We start from the raw sequence: 26538 nt of genomic DNA, 5'->3' as shown, positions 1-26538 counted from the left end.
GGGGCAGCTGCCTGGCAGGGCCATCAGGCTGTGCTATACGATGTCTCCCTCATAGTCATGTTTACAGCAGGTCTGTCTCTACTGCAAAACCTCATCGTATGTGCTGTCCAATCATTGTAGCTATTCAGGCACCAGGTTATATAATATTGTGAAGAGGCACAGATAAGATCATGGCACTGAAATGATCACCTTGAATTCAGATATTTTCTAGTTCTGAAATAATCGCACGGACTGTTTTTCTTTTTCTGTAAGTGTGTTCCATATGTACTTGACACCTATGTTGGCATACTTGAAAGAGCATGGTTCTTGCTGAGATTTCAGAGAAAATTTAACCCACTTATATTTCCCTGTTTGTACTTGTAATTGATTAAATAATCATTGGGATATCTGTTGGGGTAACTTGTTGTGATTAGAAGGTAAACTTTACAGAGATGGGGAAGATGTTTGCTTACTACTATATTCTCAATGTCCTAAGAGTTGTCTTTTCCATAACTATTGTAGAACAAAAGGAAGATATGTTAAAGGAGAATCTTAGGAAATGGCACAGAAATTTCTTTTTCAGTTAGAACATTCTAGAGTAATTCCTAGAATAGACTTTTATGAAATAAACTCTGATTTTCTTTGACCACCTTTAAATTTATCAATACAGCTACCACAGTCTCACTCTGTACCACTCACAGGACCAGCTGACAGTTCAGGTGGGTGGTCTTGTGGGCTGCAACCCAGCCACACCTCACAGAACTCATGGCTGCCACTACTCACACATGGGGCTTCTTCCTTTAAAGAGAAGACCCAATGACAGAGCCAAGGGCATAGACCAAGGCAAGCTTCTGTGAGACCCTGGGTGTGTGCTCACCTAAGAACCCCCTGTCCCAGTGTGGGCATAGTAATGGTGCTATCTTAGATGCAGTTTGTAGAAGCACTTATTTTGGGTGTCTCTATGGGAGTCAATCACAGAGTATTGGGAGAAATTCATTCCAGTTGAAGTATAGAGTGAGAGCTCATATGTGAGCTTCAATTTTTGTGGCGGAGAGACGCCATAACAAACTTCATTTTTAGAAGAGAAAAACAAGGGCATAGTGGTTCAAAGAATCAGTGTATCCAGGGAATGTTCATTTGTGGTTATTTTCTAGGCTGAGGTAAGGAAAATGACTTAAACCTTCTACCAGATTTCTTTAAGGGCTTCCCTTGTTTGGCCTTTGCCTAGATGGGGATTCTACCCCCTTTCTGATAGTTAAGTATTGGCCTCAAATTGATGTTCAATGGTGATGTTTCCAACTTTAAACAGAAAAGAAGCTTAAATGATCAGATCTTTCCATCAGATAACTTCCCAAAAGAACAGAGGGCTGGCTGGGTGATGCTTAAAGGTATGAAATTTTGTGAATGAAAAAAATTGTTAAAGGAAGTCAGCTAAGAATATGTTTAAAATTGTTTTCGGGTTTATGGATATTGAACAGCCACATACCAATCAGTTCCTAATTCTTAAAAAAATAAAACCCAGAGTTTACTGAACAAGCACATAAGGCTTGTTCTGAAAGGTGGAAAGGAGAAGGTAAACTCTGTAGGAGCCTTGGGACTTAACATGGAAGTGGGTTTCCTAATTGACCTCTCTGTATCCCAAGTAGAGAATTCCAAACTTCCCATCTAGATCAGCAGACACACACACACACACACACACACACACACACACACACACCAACCACACACACAGACCTGTTCCCACACAAAACCTTGTAGCAGTACCTTCTATACTCTAACCCATACCAATAACCATAGACAAACTCTCTTTGTTTCTTGTGGTGCAGAAGAGGAAGTTAGCCTTCTTTTTGACTATCTGTACCCACTTACTTGGCACTATGTTATATTTCCACAGGGACTGACTACTAAGAAAACAAGATTAAACAGGGTCCTGGGTCCAGTAATATAAAATCCATAATGCCCAGAATGCAATTTAAAAGATCACTTGTCACCTTGGAACAGGAAAATTCCAACATGGATGAAGAAAAAAAAGAACAACAAAAGCCCATATTGGCATGAACCAAATGTTGGAGGTAAAAAATTTCTTTGACACACAGTTAGGAATTGACTTGAAACAAATGAAAAAAAACAAGATATCTAAACAAAGAAATAAAAAGTACAAAATAGAGCCAAATGGAAATCAAAAAGTACGATCACCAAAATGCCCACTGGATCAGCTCATTTGTAGAATGGAGATGACAGTGGATAGAATAAATAAACTTTAGGACAGATCAATAGAAATCATCCAATCTGAGCAACAACAGAAAATACTGGAACAAAGTGAACGGTCTCACAGACATGTGAGAGAATAACTTGGGGGTACCATTCATAACATCAGAGGCTGAGGAAAGGATAGAGGAAGGAACTAAATAAATATTTAAAGCTGTAATGGCTGAAAACTCCCAGAAATTGGTGAAAGGCATAAACCTACATGTTTGAGAGGTTGAGAAAATTCCAAATAGGATAAACCCAAGTAAATCCATGGCAAAACACATTATAAGTATAATTACACAAAAAGTCTTGAAAGCAGCCAAAGAGAAAGAACACATTGCTTTATGAAAAATCAATTTGAATGATAGTAGATTTCTTATATGAAATTATGAAGACCAGAAGGAAGTTTCAAGTACTGAAAGAAAAGGATTATCCACTTACGATTCTATATTCAGTGAAAATATCCTTCAGGACTGAAGAAGAATTAAAGGAATTCCCTAAAGAAGAAACTCAATGAGAATTCATTGCTAACAAACCTACCCTTAAAGAATGTCTGAAGTTCTCTAAGTAGAAAGGAAATAAGCAAAGATGACTTGGAACTTCAGAAAGGAAAGAACATTGAAGTGTAAAAAGTAAGGATTCCTAAATCATTGATCATTGAAGCAAAAATTATGACACTATCTGATGTGTTGCCAAAGTTTGGTGAGGAAATACTTAAGATACTTATGTTTAAAAAGAGTGGACGATAAAATAACAAGATAGAAGGAAGTTTTCTACATGTCATTGGAAGTGATCAATGCCAATACCAGTAGACTGTGATAAATTACATATTTATATTGTAATTTCTAGAGCAATCACTAAGAAAGTAATACGATCATGTATATTTAAAGAGTAACTCAAAGGAAAGTCAGAAGAGGAAACATAGGATGAACAGGAAAAAATAAATTGGCATATGTAAACCTTAGTACATCATTAGTTACCTTAAATGTGAAGAGTCTAAATACACCAATGAAAAGGCAGAGATCGATTGAATGGATTAAACAAACAGGATTGAATTGTATGCTGACTATAAGAATTTCCCTTGAAATACAATGACATACGTATGTTGAGAGTAAAAGGATGGGAAATGTACAATATAAACATTACTTTTTTAAAAAGCCTAGATATAATAATACCAGAATCTTCTTCAGAATAAACAGAATTGCTAAAGATAAAGAGGGGCACTAGAGAACAATAAGAGAAGCAATTTCTTAGGAAAACATAACAAACGTACACGTGTTTAAACCAAAATGTAAAAAACGTGAAGGAAAAATGAATGAGGGTAGAAATAGACAAATACATAATTACAGTTGGTGATGTATGGATTCCAGTAAGCATTTGCTAGAGGCCTAGACAGAAAGTCAGCAAGGATATAGAGCTGAACAACAGTATTTGCCTCTCGGATCCAAATAACATTTAAAGAACCTCTATCCAACAGCAGCAGTACACATTCCTTTAAAGTATCCATGGAACATTAACCAAAACAAAACATATCCTGGATCATAACACAAGCCTCAAAAATTTAACAGATTTGAAAGCATACAGAGTATCATTTCTGATAATGGAATCAAAGGAAAAAAACCCCAAAAGACAACAGAAAACTCTCCACACACTTAGAAATTAAGTAATGCCTTAGTAAATAGTCAGAGTCAAAGAGGAAGTTTTAAGCCAAACTTAAAAACTGTAAAACCGAATGAAAATCCAAAGACAGCATATCAAAATTTGTGGGACAAAACTATAACAGTGTTGAGGTAGAAGTTTATAGCACTAAATGCTTAATTTAAAAGAAGAAGGTTCTCCCACCCCCTGCCCTCCAAGCGGAAGGTCCCGAGTTTGATCCCTGGTACAAAAAAAAAAAAAAGAAGGTTCTCAAATTAATAATCCATGTCCCTACCTCAAGGAATTTGAAAAAGGAGAGCAAAATAAAGCCAAAATGAGCAAACAGATGGTAGCAATAATGAGCAGATACCAACTAATTCAAATAGGAAAAGAGTAGACAAAAATCAGTGTCACCAAAAGCTGATTCTTTTAAAAGAAAATCAGTAAAATTGTCTGACAAAAATAAAAATGAAGAAGATAACTTACCCATATCAGCAATTAAACAAAGGATATTAGTGCTGACCTTGAAGCCCTTAAAAAGTTAATAAGCAGAAAAATATGATTAGGGGATGCTGTTTAATAAAACATACTTATGAATTGAACAGTTTAGAAACATGGTCCAAATCCTCAAAACCCACAAACAACCAAACTCCAAACAAGATGAAATAGATAAGTGAAACAAAGCTATAACTATGAAAACAAATTTAATCCATAATTCTAAAGCCCCTAACCCCTAAATTTCCAGGCCTGGATGATTTCACTGGAGATTTCTACCAGACATTTAAGGAAGAATTAATACCAGCTTTGTACAGTGTCTTCCATAAACATAGAATTCATTTTATAAGGGTATTGTTTCTCTAATAAAACTGAAGACAATACAGAAAAAGACAAACACTGACTAGTATTCCTTATGAACTTACATGGAAAAATCCTTAACAAAATTTTACCACATCAAATCTAAGAACGTATGTAAAGAATAACATCACCACTAAGTAGGGTTTATCCAAGATATACAACGCTCATCTAACATCAGTGTCAAATCAATGTAATCTGCCATATAAGTAAAAAATTATATGATCAAACATTTGACTGAGAAAGGGCATTTGATAAAAACTTGGCACACATTCATAATTAAAGAAAAAGCACCTCAGCAAACTAATAATAGACAGTGACTTCCTCACATTGATAAAGACCATCCATAAAAGGCTACAGTTAACATAAAACTGAGAGACCTACCATACCATCCATAAGTGCATGCAGATCCCAGGGAGCAGCTATGTGGACCAGAGTGGTGTGGCTGCAGGCGGATCCCAGTCAGGGCTCTGCCCTGACCCCAGAGGTTCAGGCACACCTGCCCAAGCCAAAAGGCCACCCAGAAAAGAGCTGCACAGGTGTACATGCTTCAGCCAGAGCCCCGCCATTCCATTGGCCATAGCCAGGGACCCACCTGGAGAAGAGCTGTACAGGCGCACAAGCAATATCCAGAGGCTCGCTCAATACCATGGATAAGTGTGTGGAGACCCTAACCAAAGCCTGCACAGACAACAGGAAATGGGGTGCACAGCTCCCAGCCAAAGGCCCTCCCAGACAACAGCTACATAGGGGCCTCAATGAGAGGCACACCTAGCTGCCATCCCAAGTGTGTACAGGCCCCAGGCAGAAGCTCGCCCAGACAGCAGGTTAGCTCAGGGATCCAGAAGGCTGCCACTCTGAACCCAGGAATTAGTGTACTGGTGAGCAGCAGAGTAAAAGCTGCTTGGTGGCTTGCTAAGAATTCATGACCACTAGGTAAACATAAAGTTGCCTCAACAAAGACACAGCAGGCTGCATCTGTTGAAATGAGAAAACATGTAAATAAGTCTCAAAACCAAACTTCCAGATCACCAAAGGCAACCCCAAAGGGAAACAAAAAGGAACAATCTTATACTCAACCACCTGGACTCCAGGAACTGGCAGCAGAAGAAGACTTGGAAAACATGAAATCAGAAAGAATTTCTCAGATAGCAGCAGAGATTGTGCCCATAGTACAAGACATGATTAATAAATCTAGAGTGGATACAGAGAAAAACATAGATGAGCTAAGGAACATGATGGAATCCCAACATAGGAAACAAATGGAATCCATAAAACAGATGCAAACAGATTTCCAGGGGATTAAAACTCCATTGAAAGTTTATCCAGCAGAATGAGCCAATGTGAGGACAGAATTTAGATACAGAAGATAGGATTACAATTAATGACCAGGAAAAGAAAAATTTCTTTAAAATAGTAAGGGACCATGAGAAATCAATCCAGCAGCCACTAGATGATGCAAAGAAGAATAACACAAGACTGATTAGAGTCAATGAAGAAACAGGAGAGAGTGCAGATGACATAAAAGAACTGTTCACAGAAGTGATGCCAGAAAACTTCCCAAGGAGGGGGAAAGAACTTGATGTACTGATAAGTGAGGCATATAGGATTCCAACTAGCCTTGATCAAAAAACATCTACACCTAGGCATATAATAGTTAAGATTCCAGAACAGAATCTTCTTCCCAACAAAAGAACAAAGTTCTACAAGCGGTTAGAGAAAAGAAACAAGTCACGTACAAAGGAAAGCCCATCAGAATCACAGCAGACTTCTCAGTGCAAACCCTCAAGGCAAGAAGAGCTTGGAGTGATGCATTTCAAGCCCTAAAGGAAAACAGCCTCCAACCCAGATTGATGTACCCTGCAAAACTGTCTTTCAAAATTGATGGAGAAATAAGATACTTTCGTGACAAAGATCACCTTAAGAACTTCATGAATACCAAACCAGTGCTCCCAAAACTTTTAAACAATATCCTAGGGGGCCAGGGATTTAGCTCAGTGGTTCTGCCGCTTGCCTCACAAGCACAAGGACCCGAGTTCAATCCCCGGTACCAAAAAAAAAAAAAAAAACCAATATCCTAGGAAAAGACAACTAGGATCACAACCCCAGGAAGCCCAGCAGAATGAATCCATCAGGCATGACAACAAATTAAACACAAAGGGGGAGAATCCAACAAAAAGAAAAAGTCATGGTGGGCCGGGGATTTAGCTCAGTGGTTCTGCCGCCTGCCTCGCAAGCACAAGGACCTGAGTTCGATCCCTGGTACCAAAAAAAAAAAAAGAAAGTCATGGCAATGATAACTCAATATGTATCAGTTATAACCATCAATGTTAATGGTCTCTATTCACCAGTCAAAAGAAATAGCCTGGCAGAATGGGTCAAGAAACAAGATCCAACAATATGCTGCATACAAGAAACACATTTAATTCAAAAGGAAACTCATAGACTGAAAGTTAAAAGGTGGAAAACAATACTCCATTCAACAGGAAATGCCCCCCCCAAAAAACCAGGAATAGCTATCCTCTTTGCAGATCAAGTGGATGTCATACCAACACTGATTAAGAGAGACAAAGAAGGACACTACATCCTTGTAAAGGGAACAATCCAGGAGGAAGAGATGACAATCATTAATATATATGCACCAAACACTAGTCCACCCAACTATATAAAACAAATACTAACAGACATGAAAAATCATATAAGCATAAATACAATAGTAGTGCAGGATCTCAATACCCCACTGTCACAAATAGATAGATTAACTAGACAAAAAATAAACAATAAAATAATAGAACTCATTTAAACTCTTGAACAAATGAACTTGACAGATGTTTACAGAGTGTTCCCCCCCTCCAAAAATCAGAATACACATTCTTTTCAGCTGCACACGGGTCATTCTCCAAAATAGACCACATACTCGCTCATAGAACATGTTTAAGTAAGTGCAAAGGAATTGAAGTTATCCCCTGTATATTATCACATCACAGTGCAATGAAATTGGAGATCAATAGCAAAAGAAACCACAAGTATTTCATAAACACATGGAAATTGAACAACACACTTCCGAATAACCAATGGGTCACAGAGGAAATTAAAGAAGAAATCAGACAGTTCCTACAATTAAATGACAATGTCAATACAACATATTGGATTCTATGGGACACAATAAAAGTGGTTTTACGTGGGAAATTCATAGCAGTGAATACTCATATTAGGAAAACGGGGCGAGCTCAATTAAACAACCTGATGCTGAACCTCAAACTTCTAGAAAAAGAAGAGCAGGACAAACCCAAAGCTCATACAAGGCAGGAAATTATAAAGATCAAGGCAGAAATCAATGCAATGAAGACTAAAAGATCAATTCAAACAATAATGAAGCCAAGAGTTGGTTCTTCGAAAGAATAAACACAATTGACAAACCCTTGGCCAACCTTATCAAAAAAAGGAAAGGCCCAAATCCATGCAATTAGGAATGAAAAGAGTAAAATTACAATGGACCCAGCAGAAATCCAGAGGATCATCAATACCTACTTCAAGAACCTATATGCCAATAAGATGGAAAATACAGAAGAAATGGACAGATTCCTAGATACGTATGAATTAATCAAAGTTGAACGTAGAAGATCTAAAAATTCTAAATGACCCAATATCAATCAATAAAATTGAAAACTTACCAACTAAGAAAAGCCCAGGTCCTGATGGCTTCACTGCTGAATTCTACAAGACATTTAGAGGAACTACTGCCACTATTGTTTAAACTCTTCAATGAAATTGAAAGGGAAGCAATATTCCTGAATTCATTCCTGGAACCAAGCATCACCTCGATCCCCAAAGCAGAGAAAGACCCAACTGAAAAAGAGAACTATAGGCCAACCCCACTAATGAACATAGATGCAAAAATCCTTAATAAGATACTGGCAAACAGAACACAGAAGATCATCAAGAAGATCATTCACCCTGACTGAGTGAGATTCATCCCAGGGATCCAAGGATGGTTCAACATATTCAAATCAATAAATGTAATACACTGTATTAATAGAGCCAAGAACAAAAACCATATGATCATCTCAATAGATGTAGAAAAAGCATTTGACAAAATCAACACACATTTATGATAAAAACTCTCCAAAAAATTAGAATAGATGGTCTCTACCTCAATCTGATAAAAGCCATCTATGAAAAACCAACAGCCAATATTATGCTAAATGGTCAGAAACTGAAGTCCTTCACACTAAAATCAGGAACAAGACAAGGATGTCCACTATCACCACTCCTGTTCACTATATTTTTGGAACCGTTAGCCACAGCAATTAGACAAGAGAAAGAAATAAAAGGAATAAAGATAGGAAATGAAGAAGTCAAATTGTCATTATTTGCAGATGACATGATACTCTATATGGAGCACCCCAAGAACTCCACCAAAAGTCTTCTAGACTTAATAACCAAATTTAGTAAAGTACCTGGATACAAGATCAACACACAAAAATCAGTGGCTTTTCTGTACACGACAGACAAACTCAGTGAGAAAGAAATGAGGCAATCAATTCCTTTCACAATAGCATCCACAAAATTGAAATACCTAGGAATCAACCTAACAAAAGAAATCAAAGACTTCTGCTCTGAAAACTGTAGCACTCTCAAAAGAGAGATTGAAGACGGTATCAGAAAATGGAAAGACATCACTTGCTCCTGGGTAAGAAGAATCAACATAGTGAAAATGGCCATACTTCCAAAACTGCTATATAGATTCAAAGCAATCCCAATTGAAATCCCAGCAGCATACTTCACAGACCTTGAGAAAGCAATCCAAAAATTCATTTGGAAGAAGAAGAGACCCAGAATAGCAAAAGCAGATCTAGGAAACAGACAAGGTAGGGAGTATCATAATCCTCAACTTGAAATTATACTACAAAGCTACTGTGATAAAAACAGCATGGTACTGGCAAAGAAACAGACCTGAGGACCAGTGGAACAGATTAGAAGATGCAGAAACAACTCCAGACACACTCAGCCACCTCATCTTCGACAAAGGAGCCAAACACCCTCACTGGAGGAAAGATAGCCTCTTTAATAAATGGTGCTGGAAAAATTGGGTTTCAACTTGCCAAAGATTAAAACTAGACTCACCATGCACTAAACTAAAATCTAAATGGATTAAAGATCTAAATATTAAACACTAAGCCGGCTGGAAGAGAGGTTAGGTAGAACTCTTGAAGTCAGTAGTGTAGGAAAAGATTTTATGAACAAAATCTGTTGCCCATAAACTAGCACAAGCAATCAACAAGTGGGATCTCTTCTTAATAAAAAGCTTCTGCATAGCAAGAGAAACCACCAGCAGAGTGAAGAGACAACCCACAGTGTGGGAAAAGATTTTCACCTGCTCTCTTCAACTTGATCTGTAAGCTTAATGTTACTGCTACCCAAATCTTAGCAGTTTCCATAGACATAAACATGATTTTTCTAAAACTTACATACAACAGCACAGGCCTGAATGTTAAAATGATCTTGGAAAAGGAGAATAAAGCAGGAGGAATTAACTATTCAATTGAAGGCTTTTTATATAGTGACAGTAACCAAGAGAAGGTGGCACTGGTGGAGTAATAAACATGTAGATCAATGGTACAGAATGGGGAGCAGAGACATAACACTCAAGGAAATATGGCCAACTGAGTTTTCACAAAGATGCAGAAACAATTCTATGGAGGAAAGACATCCTTTTCAACAAACGACACTGAAGCAGTTGAACATCCATGGATGGAAACAACAAACCAAAAATAAAATTAACCTTGATCTAAACCTTATAACCTGAACAACTTTTAGCTCAAATGGATTGAAGATGTAAGTGGAAAAGATACAACTATAACACTCCCTGGAACAAAATGTGAAAATCTTTAGGACTTAGACATAGGCAAAAACTTCTTAGGCTTTATATTAAAATTACAATTCACAAAAGAAACATTTCATAATGTTTTTAAAAAATGAAAATAAAGCTCTTGCTCAGTGAAAGATTGGGCTGAAAAGAAAAAACAGACAGGCCACAGATTGAGGTAAGATATTTGCAAACCACATATATAATAAAGAACAAGTATATAGGGATTATATAAATAATTCTCAAAACTCAACAGTAAAAACAAACAATCCCATTGGAAATGAGTAAAAGCCACAAATACTTTTTTACTAAAGAGGATATACATATGGCAAATAAGTATATGAAAAGATAGCATTCCTAGGGAAATGCAAATTAAAACCACAGTGAAACATCACCACACACCTGTCAGAATGGCTAGCATAAAAACCACCAGATGTTGATGAGGATTCGGATCACTCCTACATTGATGGTAGGAATGTAAAATGGTCCAGACATTGTGGAAGATACCTGGGCAGATTCTTAGAAAACTAAACATGGATCTTCTGTGTGACTCAGCTGTTGCATTCTTAGGCATTTATCTTAGAAGAATCAAACATGGTACACATACAAACTTTAGCATAACAGCCAGCAACTAGGGACAACTGAGATATGATTCTGTGGGTGCTTGGTTCGACAAATTGTGTTATATCCATACTGTGTAATATGACTTAGCAATGAAAAACAGCTAACTATTGACACATGCAGTATCTTGAATGAATATTTTAATCTCTGGGGAGTGATATGAGTGAAAAATGCAAATCCTAAAAGAACATACACTATATGATTTCATTCATGTAAATTTCTTTAAATGACAGAATTATAGAAAAAGAGAATAGGTGAGTGGTTGCCAGAGGTTAGCAGAGGGGTAGGGAGAGGTCATAGCAGCTGTAAAAGGGCAATAAAAGAGGTCCTTATGCTGATAGAATGTTTTGTATTTTGACCGTATTGATGTCAGTCCCTGGTTGTGTTATTGTATTTAATTTACAACATGCCATTGGAAAAAACTGGGGAAAGCTATGTGGCATTCATGTTATCTCTTAGAACCAGCTGTTAATTTCCAGTCACCTCAAAATGCTGAAGTATAATTAAAAATAAGAGGAACTCTTTAAAAGGGATTGTATCAAATTGGAGTGAACAATTGTGTAATGCATTTTAGGTTGCTTTAGTTGTTTGTCAAAAGCATTGGTTGTAATTTATTTACCAAAGGCAAAAGTTTCTATGCTTTGGGGTTTATGGGTCTTTTTATTTTGAGAAAAATCTCAGAAGATAAAGGATGTATTTTTCTTTGCTATCTTGAGATATTTTAAGATCAAAGTGAGCTACCCTGGTTTATTTGAGAAAGTTCTCTTTTTATCATTAATTCGATGGCAAGCCATGTATATTCAGTACTCAATAACACGTAACCATGACTATTCAGTTCATAAAAAGCAAAAGTGAAATTTACATATACTCTCCTAACTGCAGATTCCTGGGGTGGAAGACTCCACCCAAGGCCTCATATCTGCTGTTGGGGGTCCTCCCTTCTCCCAGCTATTCTGTGTGTTGCGAATGAGTCTGGTCCTGCTAGGGCAGACACTCATCATGAGGGATGGGCCAGTCTTTTCCTGTGGCTGGGAGGCAGGCCAGTGTTGGACAGCCCTGCCTGATCCTCCCGGAGGAAAAGACTATAACCAGGTCACTGCCTGTGAGGTCAGTGATCCATGGATGTGCCATCGAATGAACAAATAGATGAGCCACCCGCGAGAGGATTCTAGGAATTTTTTTTTTTCCATTTCAACAGAAGATCTACAAAGAACTGAAAAGAAAAGCATGAAGCCCATTACATTATAATATGATCAAAACAATTTGAATGAAATTGCTGGTGGAATTATTTGACTGCAGGTTGCAGGGTTGGTAGTCCTTTCTATTTCTGGCCAGATGCCCTAAATAGCAGCTTTGAAGTTGCTTTTTCACATTCTTTGTACAACGGGGATGGAGGATCACGACCTGTAGAAAACCAGAGAGAACTGGCAGTGGGATCATGGGTTTTGACTAGGATGTGCCAAATCCTTTGGGTTGCTTCACCCTTCAATCAAAATATTCATGTATGTCCTGATGTTTAAATGACAGCCAAATATCTGAGACTTTCCTATCCACACATTTCCTTGCGGAACTGGTAACCACTATTCTGTTGCTTCCAGTTAACGAGAGGGCACGAGAGCGCTTCTTGATGGTGACATCTGGGATTATCATGTCAGTACTTTTAGTCAAGGGACATCTAATGCTGGCTTCCTAATACTCGGGTGACCCCAGGAAAATCAAAACTAGATCATTTTAATTAAAATGGAAGCTGATGAAATTCATTTTAAAAATATGAAAGGCGAGTGAGAGGATCTCAGTGTGTCTTAGAACAGAAGGTGAGAGGAGGGATAAAAATGCCGGCCTTGTTCAAAGTTGGTGACCGACTATGGGTCGGAAGTTTCCTGTAATTTTGCTGGAAATAGCCCACAGCACATCATCCCCGGACGAGGGGTCTTTAGGTTCTATGAGGTTTTGATTTTTGTCTTTTAAAAGTATTGTTTACTATCAGGAGAGAATTCTACGTTGCTGTTTTATATACCAAATAATTGACTTTTTTTTCTTTAAAGAAAAAGAAACCATGACAAATTGGGTGAGCCTGGAGTTCAGATATAGAATTCAAATGAGTAAATTCTCATTGTAATCTACTTCAGACCTTCTGAACCATTCATCAGACCTTAAAGTGAACGTCCTGTGGTCTCTGCAGGGAGCAGAGGGGGAAGGAAGAGGAGGGAGAGGGATGCGGTTTTGTCTAATTTTATAATGAAGAAGTCTTGAAATCCACTGAATTTCATGGCTTTGTCTAAGATTCATTTGTGACTATTTGTTGCAGTCTCAACTGATCTTAGAGATGCGTATAACTCTCATCTTCCTTGGCAGTTTTAATCTTTTCCTATGGGATCAGAAGACACTGAAGCTCCATGAACTAACAAAAGCCCACATCAGAGTTGCTGGATTTGCCCCAGTTCTGTTCTTCCAGCCCGAGCTTTGTCACAGGGGCCGGCCTGCACCCCAAAACTTCCTGCCTCCCGTGGCCTTAGGGGCATACAATGCACAGTTTGCCAATAACACAGCGGTGAGAAGTATGCTATTTACAGCAAGCAGAAATGCAGCCTTCTGCATATCAGTAAGTGTCACCTGCCCAAACACCAAGGGAGGAAACAAACACTGACCTGTTTTTATTCCATTCAAAATCAGTACAATGTAGTAGACATTGCTTTTTAAATATCATGAGCATATTAAAAATAAACAGAAAAATTGGGAACAACTGAAATGTAAATAAATTGTAGAACCAACGTAATTTAACAGAATACACAAGAATAAGTATGTGTGTAGCCATGAAAGAGTAACAATGGTGTGTAACTAAGGAAATTGGAAGACAGCATAGTTCATGATTTCTGTTGAGCTTGCTTTAAGGTAGAAGAGAAGGAAAAGGAAATGGGGATGAGGTGAAGCTATCTTTACTCTGGGCCCAAAACACTTTTGAAATCAAAAATAATATATTTTAATAGTTTCCTATTGTTGACGTTAATACAAATATTTAAAATAAATTATGCTTTAAGAACTCTAAATACTGTTGGTAGAGGTAGAAGGAGGTCTGCCCGGAGACGTGAGGGTGAACTACAGCTGAGTCATTGGTGCTCCTGGGCTTTATTCCATCTGTGCCTCGTCACTCCCTGTAAAGGGAGGGAGCTGCCGCCACAGTCCAAGCCGAAGTCACTGAGACTTCTCTCAAACTTGTGTGTGTGCTGAGGAGACTCAGATGTTGGCCTCAGCTCCTAGGCTGAACTCAGCAGATCGACCCATGAAAACTTCTGCATTGAGACAAAGGAAAGGATCCGCCAGAAAGAAACACCTTTTATCTTGGGCTAGGCAGCAAGGAAGAAAAGTAGTGGAAATACTGCAATCTGAAAAGCAGACTGAAAGGTGACAAAGAAGCTGAAGATGGGTGGTGGAGAGAGGTATAACATTCCAGCCCCTCAATCCAGAAATGTTACTAAGAACCAACAGCGGCTTAATAGACAGAAAACCACGGATCAGAATTCCCAGATGAAGATTGTTCATAAGAAAAAGGAAAGAGGACATGCTTATAACTCCTCAGCAGCTGCATGGCAAGCCATGCAGAATGGGGGGAAGAACAAGAATTTTCCAAATAATCCAGATTGGAACTCTAGTTTATCAAGTCCCAGCTTGCTTTTTAAGTCTCCAGCTAGTCAGAACTATGCTGGAGCCAAATTTAGTGAGCCATCATCACCAAGTGTGCTTCCCAAACCACCGAGCCACTGGGTTTCTGTTTCCTTTCACCCTTCAGATGAGGAAATAATGACATTTCAACTTAAAACCTTACTTAAAGTACAGGTGTAAAGATGTTCAAATATAGTTATATTTACAAATAGTTGTCAATTGCTATGAAAGAAATTCATTAGAGAATCTATATGTAAAACTGATAATGTAAAATTATAATCAGATTTCATTTCATTGGTGTGTTGTGTGCACTGTGATGTAATGGCAGCATCAGTGCAGCTTAAAATAATTGTACTTGACAGTGTTCTCAATTAGGTAACTTTTAAGTGAAATGACTCATTTAGATTTGATAAATCAACTTTTTTATTATTTAGTGGGAAAAATAATTTAAGGTTCATGGGTCAGACTTACTTGAAGTGATTCAAATTATAAGCATCTAGCTGACACCAAGTTGGAAAACCAGGCAGACATCTGAAAGTTTGTCTTAGGAATACCCAAACCAGTAACATGCCAACAACCTAATGCATTGCCAGTGCCAAAAGAAAATGTGAATTTTCTTAAATAGCTGCATTTCACTAAATTGTAGCGATAAATGTGTAAAGGGCACTTGGGACTTACTAGAATGAGGCGTAAATACTCTGGTGGCTCTTAAAAAACAAAATGAAACCGTGAACTGGCATCTGCCAGTAGGTGTACCAGAGCTTTTTGTAGCTTTCCAAGTACATTTTTGTATTGCAGCACCACACATGCAAACGGTGATCTGGCCTCATCCCTGAAAAGCTTAAAGTAGGGAGTGATATGATGTGAAAAATTTACCTACTGAAAAAGAGCAATGTAAATACATGTAATAAGCTTGTAGCATATGTAAAGTTTTCTTGGCTTTTATTCTACAGAAAATATTTTAGTATGAATTTGCTGAATGTAAAACCATGGACTGTTATACTATGGCCTAATTTTAGAGGTCCACAGTTGTTTTTAAAGTTTGCCCTTGTGCTAAAGTGCCAGTGTATGTATAACTGATTTGGTTGTAAACTGTATATCAAAGTAATTCCCAGTGTACTATGTTTTATATTACAACTAAAGAGGTATAAGCTGCTAAAACATTTCTATTTTTAAGAGATGAAAAGTGCAGTACAGGATTCCTTCACTAACCAGTGTTTAAACTCGAAGATTAATTTTGGCTTTCACCACAAAGTGTTGCCATTGATTTTTGGTCATAAGAGAAATCCAAGGAACCACTCATGCAAAAGATTTCTCTTGCATAACATCCAACCCAAAATCCAAAATATTAAGTTAATCTAGTAGCAAGGAAAAATATCAATTGCTGATGCCCTATTTTCCAAACAGAAAAGCAAAGTTGTGCTTCTCCAGATTTGGATGAAACAAACAATATTGTCCAAATGAAATATTGACTATTCTAAAGTTTATGTAGTATTTAAATGTGTATGGTATGAATTTGAAACGTGAAATTAAAAAATGTTTTCTTCCCCCCCCCCAAAAACGAACTCTAAATACTAACTCAATTGTTTTCCTGTGATTTTGAGGACTTTCTTTTTACTACTTTCTAGATGGACTTTGTTTTCTGTTTTAATAGGCTGATTTCTGCTTATCAAGAGTTACCAGCCACACTTTAAATCCATATCACCTACTGACATAAATGAATTAAGATGCTGCTGCTTTACAGTGATCCAGATGACACCCAATGCAATGTATTTCTTAATTCTTTTGAGGGAGCTTGGTAGAATCAAAGTTGTCAAAATGATGACATAGAAACTATTTCTATGACAGATATGCCCCAGAAACTCTACCTAATTATTGACCCCCTCATATGATATTGTGTATTTATATTTATTTCATAAAATTCCCTTGTTTGAAAATCGCAAAATTGCTACTGGAGAGGTATCAAAGTTAGACAGTATGGGCCAAGCATAGTTTGGGTCAAACCTGTCAATATGATTAAAATTTTTCATCAATTTCTTCTCAGTTTAGTAGATGTCAGTAAACTCTCTTTGTTGAGGTCCAGGTAGTAAATATTTTAGGCTTTGTGGGCTGCTATGACTACTCAGTTTTGAGTGGTAGTCAGATTGTAGCATGGCAGCAGCCATAGGAACACATAAATGAATGGACATAGCTGTGGTGCAGTAAAACTTTACTTTTAAAAATGAGTCATGAGCTGTGTGTGTCAACCCCTAGTCTGAACTGTGTACAGGAACAGAAGTCTGTTATTAAATAAGAATTTATATTCATCTTTAGTTAAAATCTTTCTAAAAGGTGCACATAGAAATCAGTAGTTGAAAACTTGAGTGGATTGGATAATATTTCATCATTTTTCTCATCAACTCTTTTAGCAAATGAGGGTTTAGACTGAATCTCTACCTTGGATTGAATTTCTACCTTGAATAAACTTGTCAATTCATTGACTTTTGATTTCTCTATTTAAATAAATTTAATTGGAAGGCAAGAAGATATGGATATATGTTGTAAGTAAAAATAGGTATGAAAAATGATATCAGTAATAAATACAGCATTGTAGAATTTTAAAATACTTCTTACTTGATTCTCGTGATTATTTCTGTTATTATCCTCAACTTACATATCTGGAGTCTTGGGCTCATATATATTTAGTTGATCCCACAGAAGAATGGATACCTAGCGAGGTTTACATGACTTATGCAAGTACACATAACCATTAATGCAGAACCATGTTGCTAGTATTTAAGATTCCAAATAGTATCTTATTACCTTCACTATCTGAGCAGGAAGAGTTCTCTTTGTGACATGGTTAAACACTATTTAATTCTTCTACAGTCTTGCCCTGTAGAGTAAAGCCAAATTCAGATTTATGTGTTAAAAGAGGATCATTTGAATATGGAATGATAGGGGGTTTTATATGATAAGGCATCTTTATGGAACTAAGGTGCTCACCCCAATAAAAGGGGCACAGTTGTTGTTTGTATGAGGTGAAAAGTGAAGAAAAGTACAAAAGTTTGATCATCATTTATTTCCACTTATATGGGAATCTATTGATTTCTTTATCATGGACTTTTGTATATCAGCACAGGGATAGGTCTACTGAAAGGTATGTGCGTTTGTGTGTGTGTGTGTGTGTGTGTGTGTGTGTGTGTGTGTGTGATGGGGAGAGAGGGAGGGAGAGAAAGAGAGATTGTGGGTATGGATGAGTTTCTCCTCTTCCTCCTTTCTGCCACTTAGCTAAGGAGGAAACTAGTCACACAAAAAGATACCTTATTGTTGCCTAGCTGTGACCTGGTGGTTTTACTTCTACAATTTTCCCCCCAGTACCCAGCTGGGAAACATTTTGGAGACTAACTTTTGTAAGCTTTGTCTTCTGGTCCCCACAGCTTCTAGTGTCCATGCTTTGAGGGCAAGTCTGCTAGATGTCCCCCAAAACCTCGTGTGCTCATATATGGAGCTTTTATGAGTGACTAGAGTGTGAGAATATGGGTTATGGGTGTGTGATAACTGAATCAGTCCTCTGATTGGATTAGCATAGTTCTGGGTGCGGCTGAATGGATTTACTGAAGACAGAGGACCCACTCAGTGTGAGTAGCATCAACCAATAGGCTTGTAGCCTGAATGGAATAAAAAGAGAAAGGGAGGCTTGCTGCTTGCTGCCTCCTGCCTACCATGCCATGGACTGTTTCTCCTCTGTGTTGGCTCTCTCCCATGCCACCCTGCTATGACTATGTACTGAAACTTCCACAAACTGTGAGCTAAAATAAATCTTTCCTCCTTTAACTTGTGGGTTCCAGATATTTTGTCCCATCAACAAAAACGTAACTAAGACACCCTCTGACAGCTGCTTGCCAAAGCTCTATCTGTATATCCATGCATACAAACTGCCCCTTCCCAGGACTTCCTCCCTGGGACTTTATCTTGCTGTTTGAAGTTCTGTGGAGCATTTGGTAGGCACGGAAGAAACTGATGAAACCCCGAGACCTTGAGGAATAGTTACATGCCCACAGACAACCACACTCCTTCTCATAAATATTCACACCTTACTTACCCAGAGCTCATCTGTACATTCACTGCGGAGACTACAGTGGGGACCAAAGATATTTGCTCTCAAAAGGGCCCTTGCACTCTCATTCTCACAGTCTGTCTACTCTTATTTGGTACACAAGTTCAACCAGTTTGGCTATTAACTGTGAACTAAAAGCAACTTGGAAGGGAGAGAGGGGCAAGAAGAGCAGTCCAAAGACATGGTTCTCTTTCTACACTCCTCATTCTAGGACTGGTACCCACATTTATCCAGGTGCCCAAAGACCTATGTGACATTCCAAGTGTCCTGAGAGAATGAGTGTGATACCCTGATGGGGAGCACTCTATAGATAAAACAGCCCAGAGAATTCATAGCTCTAGGGCCTGAGTTTCTAGGATTTTGTTATTAGTTATAGCAAAATACACATTTTCCATTAAATTTATTATTCATCATGACAATTTCGAGGTTTTGGAGTTCATTTAAATTCTTACCAGTATTTTCTGTTTTAAAGGGAGACGGTGAGTACGTTTAGAGGTGAAAGCACCTAATGGTTAAGAGCTAAGTTAATGCACCTTTAAGTCTTGGCCTCAGTGACCAGCAGTGGGGCAGTGGCATGTCACATGGCGGCTCTGTAAGCTACCTTTTCGCATCCATAGGATGAGACCAGATTCCCTGCCTTCACACACCTGTCACACAGGAGCTCCGGGAAGTCAGTGAGATAAGCTTTAGAGCATTTGCCCAGTGCCTAGCAACTTAGAGATGCTAGACATTGATTGTGGACGTAGGAAGTAATATCCATTCACGCTTTCTTAAGAAATGTTTGTACCTCAAATGGTTAACATCAGAACATCAGAGTACATAAAGGATAACTGTAGTTTTCAGAACAAGCACTTCCCAGGGATCATAGAGAGACAGGGCTTCCTGCGTCAAGTTCTAACTCTAACTCATCTACTCTAACCATCTACTTTTGACATTTTTAATGGAAATACCTAAACCGTCCAGCTAACGTGGGCTGATTATGATTTCACAAATGTTTGGCTAATGATAATGGAGATTTTTACCTTAGAATGTGACACAGAGATAGGTCAGCATTTTCATTCACATTTATGTCCTTCGCCATAAGTAAACATAACAGTCTCTTAGTAAAATGTGACTACATGACATGCAGTGCCCAGTCTGCTCTGCAGATCACTCTGAGATTTGCAGCATGATACAGTCTGTGACCATGGTCGCGAGGCTCTGGGTTTTAGTGGCCAACATCTGATGTCCAAGACACTCTGATTTTAGATGTTAGTTTTATGGCAGGTGTCACTGATAGAAAGACCCTAAGAAAGTATGGTCCCTTGCAGATAGAGAGCTTTGGCTACTCCATTTATGCCTGCCACCCTGCAAATGCGATCAAGATAACAGGAGTATGCCATCCCATCATGCTTGGGCAGATGACTCCTTATTTCCCAAGCCTCATCTCTCTCTCCTTTCATTTGCTCATTACATACTCTGTGGGAGAGACGATCAGGCTCTTGGATCACATATTTTGCACTGGATGAAATGAATCCAGGGTGACTTCCTCAGAAAAAAACAAGTTACTAGTAGAGCCACATTGAGTTGCTGTTTTTGTAGATCAAGGATTGGTCAGATATCAGCAGTTTCATGTGAGTGCAGCCTGATAGTTCAGTGTTTCCATTAGATGCCCTGGTGGTTGCTCCCTTTAGTGGAGGTGACCTCAGGTGTAACACAGTAACCGGTATGCTCCCAATTTGATTTTATTGTGGATTCCATGAATAGGGAGCTGTATAGGAGTGCACCTGAGTATGTTTTATCTTCCTACTGCCTAAAGTGAAGTAATAAAGTTAACAAGTAAGGAAAAAAGAAATACCAGCAGGCAAAACAACGGACTTTCAAATGAATGCTGGGAAGCAGACTTGTGGCCTGCCCTCTACCTTTGTTTTTGCTGGAATAGAAGACCTGTTTCCCAATCTGGTTCAAATGAGCTGTGAGAAATCACTGGATGTTTAAATTCCGGATTACATCACCATGTGCTTTTCTTTAGGTCTGGGTCTGGGTACAAGGCCACCTGAGCATTAACTAATCCCTTAGTCAGTGGCAGAGCCTTCTGAGGAGAAGAGGGAAACCTCTGGGGTCTCTTCCTCCACTATGATCCCTGAGCCTGTGGGAGACCTTCCAGATGCCAGGCCAGACTGCATGCTCTGCGGCTAAGGGCCCTGTAGAGTAAGCCAGCGGACTTAGGCTGTACATAGCCCCAAATGGTCAGTTAGTTGCTTAGCTGCCTGAAACACTGCAGGATTGGTGGTTGGTGGTGAAGACATTTCTTCTTGCCCAAAGGTGCCAGCTGTGCAGCTTTAAGGAGCCCATAATGTAGCCTGTCACCTCCAGTGGGTGGAGGGCAGTGAAACAAATTGGCTCCCCTGGGTAGGGGCCTGAAAAATAATAGAAGCCTCCTGTGGATTTGCTCCCTCCCCTAAGCTTCCCTTGCTCTGTGCTTGGGCCAGATTGCTGATTCAGGAGCCTCTCTTGCATTTAACACCCTCACTGCACAAAGCAGAAGGTATTTCCACTCGTGTATTTGCCTCTTATCTTTAGAGAGAGTTGTTCTTCTGTTGGTAATACTTAAAAGATTTGCCTTAAGTCTAGCAGCTTTTCTGGGTATTTGCTTCAGCCTCTTGCTGGGTCGAGCTGGATTGACCTCATTTAACAGCCAGCTGGCTCTTGCAGGGGACCATCCAGCATAAATCAGCTCGCCTTGGTTGGAGCTCATTTCTCATTATCATTCCACTGGGGGGGCAGAACCCAGTGCCAGGCTTTTCCTCAAGGACCAGTGTGGGCATCTGCACACTGTAGTAACCGAGATAATGCGGTTGCTGTGAGGCACCGAGGGAGCTGATTTATAGCTTGATCCTCCCGCTGTACTTGTTTTTGGCTTTCCTTCCTCAGCAGAGCTTCCCACGGTACATCTCTGTCAGGTGCATGTCTGATGAGCTGAGAGAGGAAGCTGTGGCCTTAGATGGAGCAGTTCGCCAGGGACAGCCTGAAGCATCCTAGTCACTATGCTCACTCTGAACCTACTCTTGATTTCCTGAGATCTCTTCACATCTGACTGACTTTGAAGTACAGTGGTGTGTGTGTGTGTGTGTGTGTGTGTGTGTGTGTGAGATAGCCAAATCATGTGCTCAAAATCTTATACACAGAATTGTATGGTTCAGAGTGGCTGAAACCATACACTTGCCACATTTTCATTATGTTGGATGGGACTTGGTCACATTTGACTGTGTGTTTTTTTATGGGTTTTTTGGTGCTGGAGATCAAACCTAGGACCTTTGCACTGAGCTACATCCTCAGTGCCCCTTCCCCTTATGTTGAGACAGGGTCTTACTAAGTTGCCCAGCCTGGGTTCAAATTTGTGATTCTCCTGCCTCAGCTTTGCAGAGTGCCGAGATTACAGGCATGCATCACTATGCTTAGATACAGAATGTGTGCTGATTTAAATATTTTCTAAATTCCCATTCTGATTTTTAATGTGGCAGATTACCAAAATTTGCTAGGTATAAAATCTCATGAATATTTAAAAAAATATAGTTACCTGAAGCCTGCTGAATCAGAGCCTCTCACTCAGCTTTGGATATTTTTAACAAGGTTCCGGGGAATTCTATAGCAGTCTGTTCTGTAACACAGTATTACACACTGCTGAGGGCCCAGCACAATCCCACATCATATACTCCAGTCACTCTATAAGAAACTCTTAACCTGAAAGCGTAAGTTCCCTGAACATATACCTGTGGTCTGACTACTGCTCAGATCAAAGCTTTGAAACTCTGATTTAAATATCTGACTCATCTGGAGAGTTAAAATATTAAATACTTTTATGGTTAGGCTTTGCCTTCTGAATATGTTCATTTTCTCCTGATCTTTGCCATTAGCTAATTTTCGTAACTAGCAAAGCAAACTAATCATCGTGAAGGATTCTTTGCCCAGTTGCCAGTTTAAAAAAAAAATACTTTTTTCCCAATGACCTTTCGGGGCATTTGGAAGCTTGACTAGACTCTCTAAGTACTACTGCATTGTCTGGTTCCTGTCCCTATATCTACCCTAAGCCTTAGCTGTGCTCAGGATCTGGCACATTATTTTTAAGACTGCTCTGGTTTGAATATGGTTTTTCACCCTAAAAGTCATGTCAGGTTTTGGTCCCTAGTGTAATAGTGTTAAGAGGTAGGGCTTCTTGTATCTTTTGAGAAAGTCTGTGATTAGGTCACAGGAATGGATTAGTTCTTTAGAGAGGGGGTTTTCACACAGTGAGCATAGCACCCTGCCTCCCTCTCTCTCATACACACTTCTTTCCCATGCCCAGTTGCATTTCCACTTTCCACTTTGCGTGGAGCAACATGAGACCCTCACTAGAAGTCCCAGCAGATGGTGGTGCCATGTTCTTGGACTTCCAAACTCTGAGCCAAAATAAGATTCTTAACTACATAAATTATCCAGCCTTGGGTATTTAGTTACAGCAACAGAAAGTAGACCAAGACGAGGATCCAGAATATAATGACAGTACAGGACTTCTTGTTTAAAGAATCCAAAGAACTTCAGAATGGCAACAACAGAGTGGGGCCCTTATGATTGTGAGCACTGTGATTGCACAGGTCACATGACCACAAATGCCTTGGTTTGGACTCCAGACCATTAGCTCTAATGATAAATGTTCCCCTTTTCTACCTGTTTCTGAAGTGTGTCTTTAAAAGTATATTGAAATAATATTGATAAGAGAGCCCTGAATTATGGTAGAAATGTTTTAAGGTAAGCAGATTGAGTTTTAGGGTGCCCTGATTTGTTATCATTTTTTTAAATGCTGTGTTCAGTTGTTTCCACTGCACTCAATGTGATGTGGAAGTTTATCCACTAGAGGAGGCAACTTCATCTTTACTCACACCCTGCCTGGACTGGGACCCTTTAAAATACACCGGCTCCATAATCTGGGACTTCAGGGTTGAGAAGATGCAGGGCTGCGTCTGCTGTTGTTTAGACATCACTGTTGCCTGAAGTGGAAGGCTTTTGTGGGTGGTCCCTCTCTGTTCGGTGTCACCATCAACAAACCTGTAGAAAGGAGAAATAACCGGAGATGTGGGCGAACTTCAATCAGCTCCGTCCTAATTGGCAAGACTGTTGCCTTTGTAGCCCAGGCAGAATCAATTAGGGAGCTGAGCGGGGAGACAGCACTGGCCCTATGCCTGCTGGACTTGGAGGGCTCCCGCGGGTGGCTCCTAGGAGAGCAGAGGAGCTGTCCTTGCCTTCTCCTCAGGAAGGCCCCCTGAGGATGAATTCCCCAAACAGCTCTCCGCCACCTGTTTCCAGTTCTTGTCATTTCAAGGGGTCCTCCTCACTGCCACGCTCTTTTACCCCATCCAACCAACCCATTTCCTTCAAGGAGGTTTCTTGGAGATCTTTCTGGCTCCCAGCAGACGAGCCTGACGTGGCTTCTTCCCTCTGAGGCTGTACCTTCAGTGTCTGTCTGGTTTCCTGGGAGGTGGGGCCATCTCTTCCTCCACTGCCTCCAAGTACTGACCCACAGGGCAGGCACCCAGCAATCCCTCAATAGCACATGGATCCATCAGCCCAGGATGCTATGGATGGCACACTGAATTGTGGCTTTGAAGCAGAGATTCCAAAATATGGAACATTTCCACCAATATGGACCTGCTGGAGGAGGGCTTCTCAGTAACGAGGCTCTGTCTGTGTAGTACCTTCACATTACACACAAAACCACTCGTTATTACACAAAATAATCAGAAATATAAATAAGAAAAAGGAAGAGAATTGTAAGTTGCATGTAGTCCCATTGTAAAAAAGAACTAACTGTAATACTTCTGTGTTTATCTGGATGGCCATCATATATTAGACATGCATGCTTTTAAAAAGAAAAGTTAAATTTTACCTTGTTTAAATGTATCTTGAAATTAGTAATAAGTGGTGATCAGCATTGTAGACCTGAGATTTTAGATGATTCTGTAGTATTCCATCTCCTTTATGGTGGAAAACAACTTGCTTTTGATTTTTTTCTGCTATTATAAACAGTGCTGTGTTGACATCTTTATATAAATATTTAGATATTTGTTTAATCCCTGAGGACAAACTTACAGTATTAAAATTGGGCCTTTGTGCACCTGTAAGCCTCTCCCACCAATGCATACACACAAACATGGTTCAACAAATGTGTGTTTAATTAAAATAAATGTATTATAGTAAAAGACACATTGCCATTAATCTCCATCAAAATACTGCGCCTTGCTTTGAATGCTCTCATCCCATTATTTTTGCTACTTTCTGAAGCAGTTCTGGAAGTCTTCTTTTCTGAGTGTGTTTGTGATGAGCTGTGATCAAAAATACAGTGAATGCTGTTGCCAATTGCTGTCTGACAGAAAAGCAGGCTGTTAAAAACACGATGGTGTATGTTCATTCACCTGATTTACCAGATCTGGTACTGTGTGACTTCTAGCTCTTCCTCATAGTCAAAATGACCGTGAAAAATTAATGCCTTGAATTGATTCAGGACAAGGAAGCAGCCATGACAGTGCAATTAAACACATGAAAAAGGACTTCCAGAACTGCTTCAGAAAGTGGCAGGAATGGTGGCATAAGTGTTCAGAGCCAGGGAGAATATTTTGAAGGGGATTAATGGCAATGTGTCTTTTACTACTGTATAATAAATGTAAAACATTAAACATCCATCTCTTTGTTGATCGCATCTCATATGATGATGTGATCATATATGTGCATGTATTTTTAAAATTTGACTTAAAATATTTGAGTATCTACCTTATGGTAGGCAGCAATAGGCATTTGGGCATATAATGGTAAGACTGACAGAGTTCCCTTTTTCAAGGAAATGTTATGTGTGGGTGGGAGGAGAAAGATAATAGTTGGCCTTTTGTTAAATGATTTGAAAATGATTGTTAGACCCAGACTTTGATGGCAGTGATGCACTCGCCACCAGCCCTGATCTCAGCCCTGCCTACAGCAAGGTCCTTTTATCAACCAAGAGCATTGAGCTTCTTACATCTGCAGAAAAACTCCTGGTCTCATTTCTCTAAATCATATCTATCCCAGTCTTCCTTGTCTCAGCAAATGGCCATCACAGACTTCTAAGACTCAGACACAAAACACCAACATCATCCTTGTCTCTTCTCTCTCCCTAGATCCTATATTCCAATAGCCAGCAAGTCCTGTCAGCCCTACTTTAAGGGAACCAGCATCTGGCCATGTCCCCCACCCTGGCACTCCCACCCACCCTTCTCCATTGCTCACCTTCTCCCTACTTTCCCATCCATGCTTCCCCAGAAGGCAGAGTGGCACCAGGTCTATTTATGACGAAGGTCAGCCCCCTGCTTCTGTGTTGGACGTCCTGCAGTGGCTGGGGTCTTACCTGGAGTGCAGCTCAAGCCATGCAAGTGCTCAGTGAGGATCTGCTTCACTGGCTGCCCTGTCTTCCAGACCATGTCCTTCCCCAACCTCTTGCTCACCTGGCTCCAGCCACCCTGGCTCCTTGCTGTCCTCAAGCATAGAACTTCCTTCTCCATAGAGCCTTGGCACCTATGTTCTTTCC

General features: G+C 39.5%; 2 protein-coding genes across 18 annotated transcripts in view; both read left to right on the top strand.

Moving 5' to 3' along the window:
- Cacna2d3 (calcium voltage-gated channel auxiliary subunit alpha2delta 3) overlaps window positions 1-26538 on the top strand; it is a 1090211-nt gene that overhangs the window by 641234 nt on the left and 422439 nt on the right. The gene's annotated exons all lie outside the window — the stretch shown is intronic.
- LOC101711877 (proline-rich nuclear receptor coactivator 2-like) lies at window positions 9-24939 on the top strand. Its single transcript, XM_087181544.1, has one exon. It carries the CDS (start codon window positions 14630-14632, stop codon window positions 15047-15049), a length of 420 nt encoding a protein of 139 aa, XP_087037670.1. The 5' UTR covers window positions 9-14629; the 3' UTR covers window positions 15050-24939.

The sequence above is a fragment of the Heterocephalus glaber genome, unplaced genomic scaffold (assembly GCF_053883595.1).
Source record: "Heterocephalus glaber isolate CG9 unplaced genomic scaffold, H.glaber_assembly_v1.0 deba00001472, whole genome shotgun sequence".
Classification (NCBI taxonomy): Eukaryota; Metazoa; Chordata; class Mammalia; order Rodentia; family Bathyergidae; genus Heterocephalus; species Heterocephalus glaber.
This window is presented reverse-complemented; position numbering and strand designations above follow the sequence as displayed.

Bases quoted from the DNA above. Each gene is read 5' to 3' on its own strand.
- LOC101711877 (XM_087181544.1), top strand. From the start codon at position 14,630: ATGGGTGGTGGAGAGAGGTATAACATTCCAGCCCCTCAATCCAGAAAT.